The sequence below is a fragment of the Geotrypetes seraphini genome, chromosome 2 (assembly GCF_902459505.1).
Source record: "Geotrypetes seraphini chromosome 2, aGeoSer1.1, whole genome shotgun sequence".
Lineage (NCBI taxonomy): Eukaryota > Metazoa > Chordata > Amphibia > Gymnophiona > Dermophiidae > Geotrypetes > Geotrypetes seraphini.
The window spans coordinates 71,040,606-71,058,414 of NC_047085.1; the positions used below are offsets into that span (position 1 = coordinate 71,040,606).

The 17,809-nt window shown below is 40.1% G+C and overlaps 1 protein-coding gene across 3 annotated transcripts in view; it reads right to left on the bottom strand.

Moving 5' to 3' along the window:
* Positions 1-17,809, bottom strand: part of MTDH (metadherin) — a 119,595-nt gene that overhangs the window by 61,612 nt on the left and 40,174 nt on the right. For all 3 annotated transcript variants that reach the window (XM_033933161.1, XM_033933159.1, XM_033933160.1), the window contains exons 3-4: positions 13,748-13,829; positions 12,960-13,115 (exon numbers count right to left, since the gene is read on the bottom strand). In XM_033933161.1, the coding sequence (XP_033789052.1) occupies positions 12,960-13,115; positions 13,748-13,829 (238 nt within the window). The remainder of the gene's footprint in view (positions 1-12,959; positions 13,116-13,747; positions 13,830-17,809) is intronic.

Sequence of the window (17,809 nt, forward strand, 5' to 3'; positions counted from 1 at the left end):
GGAGAGGGAGAGGAAATGAGAAACAGGGCCTCAGAACCAAACCCAGGCCTAGATCCACACACAGGCACAGATCTGCACACAGGGCCTACCCGGCCTGCGCTCAGAACCGCCTGCGTGCGGACCCCGCCAGTGTTCTGATGCCCTGGATCAGAACTTATCAGATCTCCATCCCTACATTTCCCCTTATGTAACTATATTTAAGGGCTGAAAGAGGTGAGGCAAATCTGCTCGGGAGAATTTGGATAGCGACCATAAAGTGGACTTATGGGCAAGTTAAACAAGGAAGACAGGCATTGCAGAAAACAACAGAGGGCAATCAAGAGACCTAAGTCAAAGAGGAGATTTTGTAGAATAACCTGGATCCACCGGCCAAATGGAAGCCATGCCCATAAAGCATGCCAGCACTTTGGTGAGTTATCGTGTTTTTGATTTAAAAAGCTAAGTGCTGTGTAAGATATGTTCGATGTTCTTAGCTAAAGCACAAGCTAATTGTGATAAGGTTTTTTGATTAAATAATGCTAACCCAGGTACACCAACTAAAGAGACTGTCAAAGAGATAATTTCAGCTTTTGAAAGCAAGTTAACATTACTATCGCATTGATCAGTTAAAGCATAACTATCAGAGCATTTTGCTCTAGCAATCCTGTAATTAATCAATTGCTGTTTGTGTACCAATGCTGGGACCAATATACTTAAGTAGCATTTGGTATTGTGTGTTAAATTAGCAGAGATGTCCTGCAGGCAGGACAAGGTGAGCATTAATATATGAAATATTTACAAAATGCGAACAGTTCCATAACTACAATTCTTACCCTAGCACATGACAGATTTTTGTGATTTGCTACCATGGGGGAATAAATGGTCATGGCATCCCAGGGTAATTTTCTGGCTACGTTTTTTCCATGATGTAAACCTAGGACATGATACTTCAGCTTCAGGCATAAAATTAGTTAGTGGGGAAATCTTTCTTATTCCCCTTGGTGCTAACTTAATCATTTCCATATAGTGCCTTTGGAAGCTGCAAAATCTAATGTGTTGGTAGTAGTGTTTTTGTTATTATATGCACATTTCAAATATAATGACACAATCAAAAGTGTGAGTCCCTATAACTTCCTAAGCCAGTCGGAGGGGTCTGGCATTAATTAAAGTTCCCTAGTAGATATGTGCTGCATATCAAAAAATCCCTAAATGTCCCTAAAATAAGAGAACCTCAAAATTACTTTCCCTATACCCAGAAGTGCCGGGCATAGTAACCTAGAATTAAATGCATTAAGGTGGAGAAGAAATGCCCAGGGCAAACCCTAAAAACCCAAATATATGCATAATAGTACAGTTAACTCATGTGAAGGTGATACAAACAATGGATACACACAAGACAGATTTTGTCTTTTTAGAGTGTGGTGCAAGGGCCAAGTTCTCAAATTAAATGTAACTCGTAAAAAGAACTTGTGATGTGTCAGCAAATAATCAAAATGTAAATCACTGTCACCTGTGGGACAGGCCTATTACCTATGACAGGTGTTACATTACATAAAAATATGGGATAAACAAACAGTTCTTTTCCGAGAACAATGCATGAGACAATAATAAAGAAAATACAACAGATAACAAAATATCAGAACAAAATATCATAACATAATGGGCCTATTAGATTCTGAAGATCTGCAGTGCTACTATAAATAGCTTGCATGGTGTGGGTGTATATTTTTTGGCAGAAAGATATTAAACCATAGGACAGGTTTGTTAAATTAAAAAAGGAAAAAGCACAACAGTTGCACACTTAATGGGAAAATTATCAGTCTTTTTCCAAGGTGAGAATGGCTGGGTTACTCAAGCTTTTAAGGTGTCCCCAAGTTACAGGATCAGTCTTAGAATAACGCTTTCTTTTCCGAGAATGGAAGCTTTTAATGTGTGCCCAAGGCACAGGATCAGTCTTAGAATAAGCTTTCCTTTCTGGTCATCTGGCTGTGGTATGGGACTTTGTTGTGGTTTCCTTAAGATGGAATCGAATTCAGGAATGGGGTTCTGCAGGAATTGATTCCACGACATTGTCTTCTGTGGTTCTTGCACTGGTGTCTGCAGCTGCTTGCTTTTCTTCTGTAGGGGCAGCTCGATTTTCTTCTGTAGTTTCTGTTCATGCAGGCCAGACGTTTCTGCTTGGCACCAAAACCGAACCTGTAGTGTTAAGACACTGGCATAACCCCTTCTCCAGGTTATGAAGGAAGCAGGTGCATGCCAGACAGGATTAGGAGACAGTACTCTGAAAGATAGTTCAAATGGTTAATAGTGAACAAAATAGTGAACAAAGACTTTGAACCTGTCTCAAATTAGGAATGGCATATTTCACTGGTTTAGGTTTTAATAAAGAAGATGTTAATATACGGTTTGCTGTGCTAAAATATGGCAAACCGTGAATAAGCTGGATATCCCACTATAGGCAAAACTCAGAAAAAGCATTGGAGGAATATGCAGAGCCATTGTCTGCTTTTTAAAGTTTGTGGCTTTCCCATAACTGCAATGCATTGGAACATATGATTAAGTACTTGATTCGTTGTTTCTCCTGTTTGTGATGTTACCCAAAGATAACCAGAATAGGTGTCAATAGTAACGTGCAGATATTTCCATTTCCAGAAAGGGGGATATTGCGTGACATCTATTTGCCACACTTAATTTACTGTAAGTCTCCTGGTTTTTACCGTACTCAGCAGCAGAATGCAGCTGTGAGCATATGGGAGCAGGATTGAACTAGTGTTGTAACTTGATTTAAAGGAATTTTTAACATTTTCACCAGGGCTTTGGCATTTTGGTGAAAGAATGCATGCCTATCGATGGAAGGGGTAAAGTGTGCAGCATCTGCAATATTATCTCCTGTAGAAATGACTCCAGGAAAATTTTTGATGGCTATTAATGTGAAACACACTAAGAGAGTGTTTACATGTTGACAATAACGAGCGTAATTCAAGAAACAAGGATAGTAATTTGTCATTAATTGACAGAGTGACATAGGCACCAGAGACCTGATAAACTAAATTACAAATGTACAGACTGTCAGTGATCAGGTTCAATGGACAGTGGGAAAAGGTTTTCAGCGCAAGAATAACAGCGGCTACATCTGAGAGCTGAGCAGATTGTTACGGGGGAGAGAATAAGACCTGAGAAGCATTTTCTTGAGTCTAGTGCACGACTCCGCATGTCTTGCTGCCGTCTATATAGACAGTGAGAGTGTCAATTATAGGTGTTAAGCTTAGTGCAGAATGAAAATCCAAAATGCTTTCTGCAACAAGAATCAAGCGTTTATCTTTAGAATAATGATGACAGATATGACCAATGTAATTTATTAATGCAATTTGCAATACCTCATTATATTGAAAAAACATTCCCATTGCTTTTGTGAAAGGGGAACGGTGAGAGATATCAAATCCTATCCCATAATGCTTAATGCTCTATTTCGTGCCTTACAAATCAGTGAACTATACATGTATTGAGGAGAACTGATATTCTTAGGGGGGTATGTGGTAAATATATCCATTCTACTATATATATATAAATGATTATCTGGTGTTAAATGGCCTAAAACCACACTAGATTGGCGTTTCTATGAAAGGATTAATAAAGAAAGTGCTATAGAATCTTGAATCCTATTAACCCATTGCATTAATAATAGCTGGTTAATAATCACTATCACCTTTTGAATGTCTGGTGTTATATAGATCAAATCGAAAAATTATTTGCCTTAATTAAGTTTTAAAGTAATAATGATAGGAGCAGTAATTTGTAACCCAAATAAATATAAGGATACCGCTTTTGAATTTTATTTCAGGTGCAATGCACAACCCGTAATGTTTTCAATGTGTGGTCAATTCAGAACTCCATACAGTTTTAATTGTCGGAGCTACTTATTAAGATATTTGCTTTATCATCTGGAATGGTAAAAAAAAAACAATGTTTAAGGTCTATTACCAAAACCTTCCTTTTTATCGGAATTATGTTAGGATTTGGGATTTGGAGTGCCACACTGTAAAGGACCCATAGGTTGAATGCACTGATTAATTTTCCTAAGATCATGCAGCAATCTCCATTTACCTGATTTTTTCTTTATTACAAACACTGGAGAGTTCCAGAAGCCAGCATTTTTCTGTATGAATCAGTAATTCGTTCTTCCATCAAATTACCAAAGTACAATTAATATCCAAATTTTAATTTGTGACCACTAGATGAGGAGGCTATTAATTCTTGTAATAACATGACTCAGAAATAGCTTACCTTAATTGCAACTAACTGGGGTTCCATATCAGGGCACAATTCATTCAGTGATGTAATCACTTACCCACTTTTTTCTGTAATAAACTTAGATTTGCAAGTTGATTAATATGTAAACATTACAATTACCGTAGCAGGTTCCATCTTATAGAGATTACCTATCAAAAAGTTTAAATTCACCTCTGAGTAAGTCCTGCCATTCAGTGAATGATTGTCTTACCCAGAGTGGGCAAATGCTATGGAAGGACACATTCTGCATATTTAATTTTGGACAAACCTAGATAACATCAAAGTCATCAGTAAGGAAGGGTGCAAACAAAAGGATCTGGACTGTAGTCTGTCGACAAACGTGATAAGATGTGCAAAGGTCAGTTTGGGGAAGAAATGACTCTAGTCACAGTGTCAGTGAATTTAGAAGTTTAACAGTGACTCCAATTTATGAGATAATTAGTACCCCACATCGTAGTCACCAGTATTTCAACTAAGTTACAAAAATATAACTTATTGTTGTTATTTTCTGAACCAAGTCTCAACTTTTCAAATATAAGAGGTTATAAAGATAAGAGGTTAAAGTCCCCATTCTCTCTCTAGAGCTTTTGACCAATTCCTCCTTCCTAATTTCTCCATAGACCCATCTTATCAGTAACACACACAAGAAAAAAAATCGCTCAGACAGGCAGACAAAAACACACCTTCCTACTGACAGACAGTCCTATTTTTCTTACTCACAGAAGCAGTCTCTTCTCACACACAGAAGCAGTCTCTTCTCACACACAAAAGCAGCCTCTATATCCACTCTGTATTTTAATAGTTCTCAGTTCTATTAAACTAATTCCTGCGCCTACAACAAGTATCAGGCGGTCTCCCTAACCTGTTTATAAGTTCAGATTTCTGTTTGATGCTTGCATAACTTTTAACTGGTGTTCCTGAGGCTAACTGGTCTGGGGTAAAAAATCCTCCAGACTGTAAAGCTCTCCGTTGAGCCTCCTTATTATTTTCATTATCCCACATAACATATTGACCCGTAGTCAATACCATGTGCATAACGTCTGGTATGAAAGTATGCACTCTAGCCATGGATTCAAAGAACCCGGCTGTGAAATTACTTCTTAAACCTGTCTCTGAGATATATTGCACTAATGTTTCTGCCTCTTTTTCCTGTAAAAGAGCTGGGGATACCTGTGCTAGAGGTATGATTTTTGGATATGTGTTCTGACTTGAATAGTCAGGTGGGGGAACGGTTAATGAACCCATTGTGAGGCTGGATTGCGTCTCAGTCCCTACCAAATCCAAGCCACGCTCATACTGAGGCCATACCCATATGGCTGCCGAGGCCAGAGGCTCAGCATACAAAACTTTCCCGACTCTAAGCCAATCTTCTAATGTTAATAATCCCTTGTCTGAATACTGGGAGCAGTGCTCTCCTATCTCTTGTACTAAACAGTTTAACTGTGAATCAGAGGCCTCTCTATCTGTATGTCTCAGAATATTCTTCAATTCTGCCACATGAGCATGCTGTAAATCTGACAGGGAATTGCCCATACTTACTCGAAGGGATCCCGGAGGATGAGGTGCACCAAGTCTAATCGTCAGACGGAGCAAGCAGGGCGAGGGTTGGCGAAGGTCCCTCTGTTCGGGCGCCACTTGTAGGAATGTCCCACAATAAACACACACATGCAATCTTAGAGTCAGGAGGAGACGCTCCAAATGAATGGTCTCTCCCTCTTTTTATTGAGAATCATATCTCCAATAATTACTTAGTTAATGCTCTACAAGGTTATAATTTCATAATGCATTTACAGTGAGGATTAAACCATTGTTTATCTATATCATGTGTGTCTCAAGGCTACTATCTCACATGGCATATGAATACATAATAACAGTTACAATAAAGTGAATCCCAATGTGTACATTTCTGATATGTCTCAAATCTTACTATGGCATGTGACAGTCCAAAGGTTATAATGCATGCTTCTTAAGCTCTCTTGATTAGCCTTGCTCAGGCAAAGTCTGATTGTTGCCCATATAAGGGATGCTTAAACAAGATAAGAGAGAGAAAAAGGGTAAATGTATGGTCAGGTTAATATATGGCCAGAGTCAGGGATGCCTCAGCCTTCTGCTCAAGGTGCAACCCTTGAATGTATACGGGGCAGGAGGGAGAGGGAGAGGAAATGAGAAACAGGGCCTCAGAACCAAACCCAGGCCTAGATCCACACACAGGCACAGATCTGCACACAGGGCCTAGGTCGGTGTGCCGACCCGGCCTGCGCTCAGAACCGCCTGCGTGCGGACCCCGCCAGTGTTCTGATGCCCTGGATCAGAACTTATCAGATCTCCATCCCTACAGCGCCAGTTACAGAATCTTAGCTTAACCTGATCGTAAAGACAGGCAGCAAGGCTGCCTATCTTTACTGAGGGATCCCTTGCCATCAGCTGATCATGGCAAGGGAAATCGTTGATGATCTGGGCTGACAGGACTGCCAGAAGCCACGCTTTGGAGAGTTCCTGCAGGCTCTGCTGATCAGGGGCGAAATACCCCTTCCTCAATTAGCTGAGCCGGCTGTGGCAGAGGACCCCCCCCAAATCAGCAGGAAGAATACCCACTCTTTCCTCCGCCGACTCCCCCGAATTTCCAACATTCCCCCAATTGTAGCCCTAGAGGGATGCCCACTCCTTCCTGCCACAGACCCCCCCCAAAGACTGGCATGAAGGATGCCCATGACCTCCTGCCGACACCCTCCCCAAACCTCCGACACTACACCCCATTTAAGAATGGCAGGAAGGATGCCCACTCCCTCCTGCCACCGGCCCCTTCGATTCCCTGAACCCTCCCAAAATGAAAACTGGCAGGAGGGACGCTTGCTTCCTCCTGCCAGCACCCATTCTGAACCCATGACACCACCAACACCCCCCAAACCTCAACTCCGACACCCCTAAGCCCCCCCCCCCCCCGATCCCAAGTACCTTTTTGAAGAAAGTCTGGCTGGAGGGATGCTTACTCCATCGCGCTTCTTCAAAATGGCAGGCCTTCCCCTTCCTCGTGCATCCTGTGATGCACCAGGGAGAGGCCTAAGGCCTTGACTGGCTCAGATTCCTAAGGTCTCCCCCATAGGAGGGGCCTTAAGCACCTATGCCAATAAAGGCCTTAGGCCTCCTTCCCAGTGCATCCTGGGATGCAATGGGCATGGACTAAGACTCTGACTGTCTCGAGAATGAGGGTATTGTGATTTGTTATTAATTGCTCTGTATCTTTGGACCACCCGTGAAGAAAGCGGGAGGTCACTTATTTGGTCAGACTGAACTGTATTTTCTACATATAAGAATGTCAATGTTGTACTAATGAGAAAAGTTAAAGCTGAAAGTCATAACATGGGATTAGAATTAAATATAAACAAAACAAATATTGTGAACATGGAAAATGATGTTTTTGAGCTTGAAGGCGATAGAAGTTGTACGGAATTTTAGTCTTCTGGGATCTTTTATAAACAAGGAAGCAACTAGTAGGTAATAGCAATTGGTTGCTCAGTATTGAAGGCTCTTGATAAGGTATTTAAGAGAGGAAATAACACTTAAAAAATGAAGATCAGGCTGGTGCATGAACTCACTCATTTACTCAGAATTATGGATGTAAAAGTTAGACATTAATGGAAGCAAGATAGGAAGATTGACTCATTTGAATTCTGATGCTGGAGTAGAATTTTGTGTGTGCTGTGGACTGCCAGAAGAGCTAATAAATCAATTTTGGAAGAGATCAGACCGGTTATGTCACTCGAAACCCACATAATGAAGTTACAGCAATCTTATAAGAACATAAGATGCGCCATCTCTGGATCAGACCTTCGGTCAATCAAGTCCGGCGATCCGCACACGCGGAGGCCCTCCCAGGTGTACACCTGGCATAATTTGTAGTCACCCATATCCTTCTATGCCTCTCATAAGGAGATGTGCATCTAGTTTGCTTTTAAATCCTAGGACGGTCGATTGCGCAATAACCTCTTCGGGGAGAGCATTCCAGGTGTCCACCACTCTCTGCGTGAAACAGAACTTCCTGATATTCGTCTTGAATTTGTCTCCCCTCAGCTTCATTACGTGTCCTCTTGTACGTGTGTAAATGGACAATGTAAATAGTTTTTTCTGCTCTATTTTGTCAATTCCTTTCAGTATTTTGAAGGTCTCGATCATATCCCCTCGCAGTCTCCTTTTCTCAAGGGAGAACAATCCCAGTCTTGTGAGTCGATATTTGTATTCCAGTTTCTTCATACCCATTATTAGCTTTGTTGCTCACCTCTGCACCCTCTCCAGCAGTTTTATATCCTTCTTTAGTTTGGGGGACCAGTGTTGGACGCAGTATTCCAAGTGGGGTCTGGCCATTGCTCTATAAAGCGGCATTATGACCCTCTCCGATCTACTCGTGATTCCCCTCTTTATCATGCCCAACATACTATTTGCTTTCTTTGCTGTCGCCGCACATTGTGCAGACGGCTTCAGGGTCCTATCTACCAGTACACCCAGGTCCTTTTCTTGTTCGCTCTTACCCAGCTTTGCGCCTGACATTCTATACTCGTGTTCATTATTCTTACTGCCTAAATGCATTACTTTGCATTTCTCCACGTTGAACTTCATCTGCCATTGCTCTTCCCATTTCTCTAACTGATACAAGTCGCTCTGGAGTTCCTCGCTATCCTCCTGCGATCTGATTGCCCGGCATAGCTTTGTGTCGTCTGGAGAGATCATTGGAAAAGGACATCACGTTTTGGAAAATCAAAGGAACTAGGCAAAGAGGGTGACCTGCAAACTAGGTGGCTGGACACATTGGCAACAACCATGAGAATGACTTAGGAGGACCTTGTTGGATTAGCAACAGACCGACCTCTTTTAGGATCTTTAACTTAAGTTGCTAGGACTCAAACCCAAGTGCAAGGGTTGATATCACAAAATGAATCATGAGCTATCAAAATGAAAATTTATCATTAAGGAAAAAAAAATGCAGGTACTCAAAAGGCATGTATGAAACTGATCTTTATTTTATGAAACAATTTTTGTTTAAACATTCTAAAAATATACTGGTCTTATTCATAATCAGATTGCCTCTCTGGGTTGAGTGAAATGGGGGGGGGGTAGGGAGAATTTTAAGAATATAAGAATAGCCTTACTGGGTCAGATTAGTGGTCCATCTAGCCCAACGGCCCATCTTCATGGTAGCCAATCCACGTCATTAGTCCCTGGAAAAAACCCTAAAAGTAGCAGCAGGCTACATTCCATGATACTGATCCAGGGCAAGCAGTGGCATCCCCCATGTACATATCAATGACAGACTATGGACATTTCTTCCAGGAAACTGTTAAAACCTTTCTTACAACCAGCTACATTAACCGTTCTTTTTATTTATTAATTATTTATTTATAAGTTTTCACATTATTTAACAAGCATAGCATCTTGTACAGAAAGTGTAATTAAGATAACATAGTATTAAAGTTACTTTCCATCCAGAAAATAAATCAAATTATAATAGGAAATTATTTCTCTACTTAATCACACACTAGTCCTCCAAATTAGGATCCATGATTAAAAAAATAGGAGTGATTGAACTATCTAATAATTAACAAGAAAGCTCATTATCTGATGCTGAAATAGAGTTAAATTATTACTTGGACTTAGATATTATTCCATTTCAAGGCGCTTGTTGGAGAGGAAAGCCATCAAATGAGCCGGTTCAAAGAACACATATTTTAAAGTACGATACCTCACTACACATTTACAAGGATATCTAAGGAAAAATAAACCTCCAATTTGAGTCGCACCTGGTTTCAATAATAGAAATTCCCTTCTTCTCTTTTGAGTCTCCCTAGAGACATCAGGAAAAATTTGAATATGGAAACCCAGGAAGTCTCTGGATCTATTTTTAAAGAAAAGTTTAAGAATCCAATCTTTGTCTGGAGCCAAAGCCACAGACAATAAGAGAGTGGCTGAAATAGCCACTTCTCTATCTGATTGTTCCAATAAAGCGGAAACGTCCAGGGAACTTTCCTGAGGTTTTCCAACACCTTCTTTCTTCTGAGAGTCCTGAGTCTTTGTAGGTAGATAATACACTCTTGACAAAGGTGGTAAAGAGTTCTCAGGAATTTTAAGTATTTCCAGAAAGTAACGCTTTATCATTTCACTTGGGGAAATTGACGGAACCCTTGGAAAGTTAATTAAGCGTAAATTATTAATACGACTATTGTTTTCAAGTACTTACATTAATCGTTCTTACCACAACCTCGGCAACATGTTCCAGAGATTAATTATTCTCCAAGTGAAAAAAATATTTCTTCCTATTGTTTTTTGTTTTTTTTTAACAATTCTTTATTCGTTTTCAAATTGAACAACAAGTGCACAAAAGAGTATATTACACTAAAATATTCCACAATATCACTTTGATATCTATACATAAAAATCTAGTACATCAATATCACCCCCCTACCACCCACCCTTCATCATATTTTCAATAAAATACACACAAATTATATATCATATAACATATTATGTAAAATTATTTCCAAATCCCCCCCCTTTTTAGAGTGCCGTAAGAGAAAAAGAAAAAGAGAAGAGAAGAAGTGATGACTATTCAGTACAATATTTTGTCAATGGCCCCTAAATTTTTATAAAGTTAGTATATGTCCCTCTTTGAATTGCTATTGCTCGTTCTATTTTAAATATATGGCATAATGTATTCCACCAGAAAGTATAACTAAGGTTGCTGTGATTTTTCCAATTGTTGGTTATATGTTGGATGGCAATCCCTGTCATAACTAATAAAAGCTTGTTGTTCTCTGGTGATATTTGACTAACATTAATGCAATAAAGAACTAACATTAATGCAATAAAAGATGATAAAGGTATAATAAATAATCAAACAGATCAAATATTAAAACAGTTCCTGAAATTTTATAAAGACCTGTATTCTTCCGAGCCTTATATGGAGAGGCAAAAGCATGGTTTAAATTTTTTAGATTTAATTGTTGGACCTAAGGTTCCTGAACATATAAAAAGAAGTTTAGAAGAACCTATATCTCTAACAGAATTGGAATCAGCGTTGAAATCTCTTAGAGTTGGATCCGCTCCAGGTGGTGATGGATATATGGTGGAATTTTATAAAACATTTCAAAATGTCCTTTCCCTTCATTTATTAAATTTATATCAGACACAACTTATAAAAGGTTATATTAAGGGTACTATGGCTGAATCATTAGTAATTGTTTTGCCTAAGCCAAACAAAGATCCTACTTTGGTTTCAAACTACAGACCTATATCTTTAATAAATGTGGATAATAAACTTTTGGCGAAAATATTGGCTTTGAGATTATCTAAAGCTCTCCCTTATATTATAGATATGCACCAATCGGGATTTGTTGCTAAAAGACATTCTTCTAATAACTCTAGATTGGCGTTTCATATGTTAAATTTATCAAAAACTTTGGATGAGCCGACTTTCGCTTTTTCTTTGGATGCAGAGAAAGCTTTTGATAGGGTAGAATGGAATCTTCCTATTGGTTTTAAAAGTATTTCCCTGTAACTTCATTGAGTGTCCCATAGTCTTTGTAATTTTTGACTGAGTAAAAAACTGATCCCCTAGTACCTGTTCTACACCATTTGGGATTTTCTATATCTCCCCTCAGACATCTCTTTTCCAAACTGAAGAGCTCTAACTTTTTTAGTCTTTCTTCATACAAGAGGAGTTCCATCCTCTTTATCATCTTGGTTGCTCTTCTTTGAACCTTTTCTAGTGCTGCTAAATCTTTTTTGAGATAAGGAGGCCAGAACTGAAAGCAATACTCAAGATGAGATCACACCATTGAGCAATACAGAGGCATTATAACATTTAGACTTGTTTACCTTCCCATTTCTAATAATTCCTAGTATTTTGTTTGCTTTTTTGGCTGCCGTCGCACATTGGGTGGACCTCCAAGATGGATCCTAGCATCCAGTAACTATGATTTGGATTATTCTTCCCAATGTGCATTACTTTACATTTGTCCACATTAAATTTCATCTGCCATTTAGACGCCCAATCTTCCAATTTCTTGAGGTCTTCCTGCAGTTTTTCACAGTCCACATGCATTTTAACAACTTTGAACAGTTTAGTGTCATTTGCAAATTTTTATCACCTCATTCATAGTTCCAGCTTCTAGATCATTTATAAATCAAGTTAAATAATACTGGTCCCAGTACAGATCCCTGTGGCATGCCATTATTAACCCTCCTTCATTAAGAAAAATGATCATTTAATCCTACCCTCTGTTTTCAATCTGATAACCAATTACTAATCCACAACTGAACTTTGCTTCCTATCCCGACTTACCTTTATCCACGTTTATTCATACCTTCAAAGAAATCCAGCAAATTGGTGAGGCAAGATATCCCTCAGCTGAACTCCTGCCGACTCTGTCCCATTAAAACATGTTTGTCTACGTGTTCCACAATTTTATTTTTTATAATTGTTTTCACTATTTTGCCCAGCACTGAAATCCCCTGGAACCCTTTTTAAAAATCAGCATAGCATTGGCCACCCTCCAGGTACTACAGACGATTTTAGCAACAGGTTACAGATCACTAATAGCAGGTCAACAATTTTATGTTTGAGTTCTTTTAGTACCCTGGGATGCATACCATCCGGTTAAGGTGATTTTATTTTTTGAAGTCTCCCTTAAACATCTTACCTTTGGTTTTCCTGGGACCAAGTGGAAGAGATGAAACAGCTGAGATTTGCTCTGTAGTAATTATGGTGGTCGTTTCAATATCCATATCACCAGTTACTTTGTCACGTTTACGTTGTTGCCGTTTCTCTCTGTTGCTGATTTTGGTTTCCCAGGCACCTGATAAAATCAAAAGTGAGAAGGCTTTAGAAAAAGGAACACGAGGCAGGTCTTAAAACCACATACAATCTTTAAACAGTCCTTTAATAAAAGCAAGGCCCACAAGCTGCAACATGTATACAGTACATTCTCTATCTATCTGTATCGCTATTGGTGTGTATTCAAGATTAGCAACTCTTCTTAAATTCTGATCTTGTACACTGGGCTTACAACATACATGACAATCATTAGCTTCTACTTCTACAGTTGTGTTGACAATCTGAAAGTGTCCAAACTCACTACACACCATGCACAGCCACATTAAGAGTGGCTAAGCACAATCTGTCATCAAAATTCTTATTAAGCTCAGTTGACTGTATTATCTAGCGACTTCTCTATCATTCCGACAAGCTTACAAAACTGAATCAAGCCTATAACTAAATAAAAGAACCAAAGCTTCTGGAGCGGGGGGGGGGGGAGGGGTCATATAGGTAGAACACTAAAAAAATGGTTGCTTAATCGAGCTTGGGAGCTTCAATAAAATCGTTTTTCAAATAGAAATAAACAGTGGCACTTCAAGGCTAATTTACAGGACTGTTCTATTTACAAGTACAGCTTGACATGCCATAAACAACACTATTTAGGTTTTCTACCTTCATCAACTTCCTTTCCATCCAGGCTTGAAATGTGTGTATGTTTTGTTTCTGGCTTAGTTTTCTTCTTATTCTTCTTTGACTGGATAAAGATAAGAGAGAATTTTCAACTTCTTACTAGATCTGCTTGCATTTATTAGGGCATCTTTAGAACTAAAAATTATTAAAGGAAAGAGTCCCTTGCGTTCCAAGCAAATCTGATTTGTTGGCAAAACTAATTTTGATCCTCAGAGAGGAAAAACTACAGATAAATACAAGCTGAGCACGTAGCATTGGACACAATGAAGGGCACGTACATAGCCTCAGAATTACACTTTCAATGTCTTCACTTACAGCATAGAACTGGAAATTCCTTCCTATCACATTCCATCAACTCCTACAAACAATTCAGAGAGTAGTTACTAAGCTGTGGTAGAAGAAAGCATTTAACTGCAGCATCTCAGTACTGCAGGTTAGTGACTCCCATAGTAAATAGAAATTTGCACTCTGGCACCCGAAAACTGTTCACAGATAACAGGCCCCAAATCAGGCATGCTACTGAATAAATAGGCTGGCAATCTCCCAATGAGCAAGTTGCCCCTCACCCCCACCTTCCCCTTACGGACCTCCAACCTAGCCTCAGGATCTACAGAGGCTATTCCTGGTGTAGGGCAAGGGGAGGGACACAAGTTGGCAGCAGCAATCCCCATCAAGCAGCTCTATGGGGTAAAGACCTAGAACAACTTCTATCGCCCACCACTTACGAGGTATTCAGGAAATGCCTCAAAACTCACCTGTTCCTGAAATACCTAAACAGTTGACCCGTTGCTCTCTTTCCCCTCTTTAACGGTTCTCTTGCCCTTTCCCCCTATTGTTCCCCCTTCCCTTAAGTTCTCTCAACTTGTACTGCACTAATTTTTTGTAAACCGCATAGAACTTAACGGTACTGCGGTATATAAACTGTTATTATTATCCTGTCCCCTAGGCTGCAGGCATCAAAATTGTACAAGTTGACTTCTAGTGGTAGTCTTGTCGTACTACTGCTAAAGCTCAAGCTACCAATTAATACCACCTTTATTTGACAGTCTATTTCAAAGGGTGTGGCAGATTTGGCACAGGAACAGACTGAGGATTTTGAAGATAGGCACAATCATAGGAAGGTCACCAGTCCTTTAAGGAAGCTTCTGGGAAAACTGGCCCACACACTGGCAGTCTTTTGTTCCCCCCCTTGAAAAAGATACCAGCTGAAAGCTAGCCTTATTTTTCCAGTAATAAATGCAGTTTGCAAAGTTAAATATAAGCTGTGCCATTCTATGTGCATAATAATGAGCTGTTTTGCATGAATATGGATCTTATATGAGTAATTACAGTAAACATGTATGAACACACATTAAGTGGCAAAAATCTTATTATCCCTGAATATGCTTTTAACTACTCCTCTAAATACATACTGCCTCTTAGGCAGAGTAAGAGACCTACAGTCAAGAAGTCTTAAAATCATGAAATCTCCTGTCTTTTTATCCTATACAGAAGGAAAGCTGATAAGAGGGTTATCAGATTAGAAGAAATTTCTATAGCTATTTTAAAAACTGATTGTTTTCATGGGGCTGGATTGTTAACTTCCAGAACTAATGCAAGTCAACCGCCAGGCTCTGCATCCTGTCCCCACCTCCCCCCACCTTGTACCTCCTCTGCTGATTGATCCCTGGTGGTCCAGAGGTGCAACGGGCAGGAGCAAGCTTTTCCACACTCCTGCCCTGCTGCTAACCCGGTTGGTGGTGGCTGGCATGAGATCAGGTTTCTTCAGCGCTGAGTGGCACCGAGTAGGAGTGCGCTTTGGCGCTGCTGCTCGGCACCGAGTGCCTTCTTGACTGGCTTCCGCAAGGGAGGGAGAGAAGGAAGGAAGAGGGCTGGATACAGTGCCGGACAGGGAAGGGAAAGAAGGGGGCTGGGTGCAGAGCTTGGCAGGGCAGGGCTCTTAAATATTAAGCTGCCCCACTTATATTCGAGTCAACCATTTTTCCTCCTTTTGGGGGGGAAAATGGGGGTCTCGACATATTTGGATCGACTTATATTCGAGTATATACAGTAATATGAAATTTAAAATGCATTTTTATTTTTAACTTTAAACTCTCTGGCTTTATTAATGTACTGCGTTTTCCCGAAAATAAGCCCTAGTTGTCGGCAGCAGCGCTTCTTTTTGCACCCCCCCTTCCATCTTTCCTGCAGACCGTGAGACCGAAAAAAACAGCAGCGTCGCAGCAATGTAGACAGGCTGCTTCGCGGCCTTCTCCTGCCCAGGCGTTCCTCTGCCGCATCACTGATGTCATCAGCAACATGGCACATGTGCCCGGGCAGGAGAAGGCCGTGAAGCAGCCTGTCTACATCGCTGCTGTTTGTTACAAGGTACAATATTTCGGTCTCACAGTCAGTGGGAGATATGGAAGGGTTGGTGCGGGGGGGGAGTGATACAAGCTGCAAGAGTTCTGCTGCACAGGGGGATGGGAGGGAGGGAGGGATAGAAAGACACTGCACAAGGGGATGGGGGAGGAGGAGGAAAGATGCTGCACATGTGGGCGAGAAAAAGGACATAGGAAGAACTGGGGTGGAGGAGAGGAAGGTAGAGATAATCATTGTACATGAAAAAAAAAAGATGACCTACCCCGAAAATAAGACCTAGTGTCTTTTTTGGGCCCAAAATTAATATAAGACAGTGTCTTATTTTCACAGAAACACGGTATTAGGATATCGATAATCTCTGAATGATTTTGCCCTGATTTTTATACATTGCTTTGTGATTTTTTATTGGAGTAAACATACATTAAAAAGAAAAACAACATTAATAAAATGCTTTAAGACTTCCTGCACTTCTCCAATCCTCCTTTTGTGCCAAGTAAGCTTGCCCTTCCTGCTTCCAGCCTCAGCAGAGACTGAAGGAAGATCCAACCAAATGGAAGGCACTGGAGGCAGGAGCACAAGAAAGAATCATCACAAAGAAGGGACAGAGTGAGTTTTACAAGTGAAGCTTCTACATGAGGAAGAGGAGTGGGGTGTAAACATCAGCTCCGCAAGAGGCACTGAGCTATTACAAAGAAAGCTAGTGAAAGTCCTTGATATGGAAGGGGAAGCTGTTAGCAACTTCATACCCTTTACCCAACAAGAGAAGTTTTCAGTCTGTAGACTTTACTCACAGTTAAAAAATGAATTTCTGTGCAAATTCCCTTGTAAAAAAGATACCTAATATTGTTACAATATAAGTTACTAGACATACACAGGGCTGTAAACAATCTACTCGAGACAAGCAGGACAAATAAGGGATTAGGGAGTTATTTATATTGAGTATTATATTAAAACAGACATGAGTACGGAACAAGTGAATAGGGATTAGGAGTTTAAAAACTGTCTCAAAGGGATGGGCTTTTAGCCTAGATTTAAAATGGTTAGAGACAAGATTGATGCATCTGTGCACTTCAGATTTCAGAGGCACCAAAGAAAACTAGTTTACATTTTCTGTTTCTGTTGCTTAATTCTTTTAGAGATGTATAGCTCTGACTTATAGCCTGTAAATCTTACTCTTTGGGATAGTCCACCCTTAGCATCTCTACTAATGACAAATCTCAGATTGCACAGACACCACACACACACAAATATTCATTCATCTAGGCCGCAATCTAGTTTTAATCCAGCTCTGACCGTGGGACAGTGGCACCTTGTACTTAAAACTATAACGTGTACTCTTTCAAATCTGTTCATATTTAGTTTAATGCTATTCCTCCTTCCAAACAAAACAATGTTTGGGTACCTTACCATTCAAGCCCCCCCCCCCACCACCACCACACACACACACACCTCTCTCCTCTAAAGTCAAAGACCCACATACAGAGCCAACATTGTTACATATCAGCATAGAGGGGCTGGAAAGAATTCATCACATATGAAATTTCTATATTTAAAGGACTCCACAAAGTATTGTTTGCCAGGCAATTTTTATTCAGTTGGATTTTATGTCATATTTAACAAGGCATACCAGCAAGGATTGCCCTATCCAGTTTGGAATAATGTGAAGACGTTCAATATAGCCTG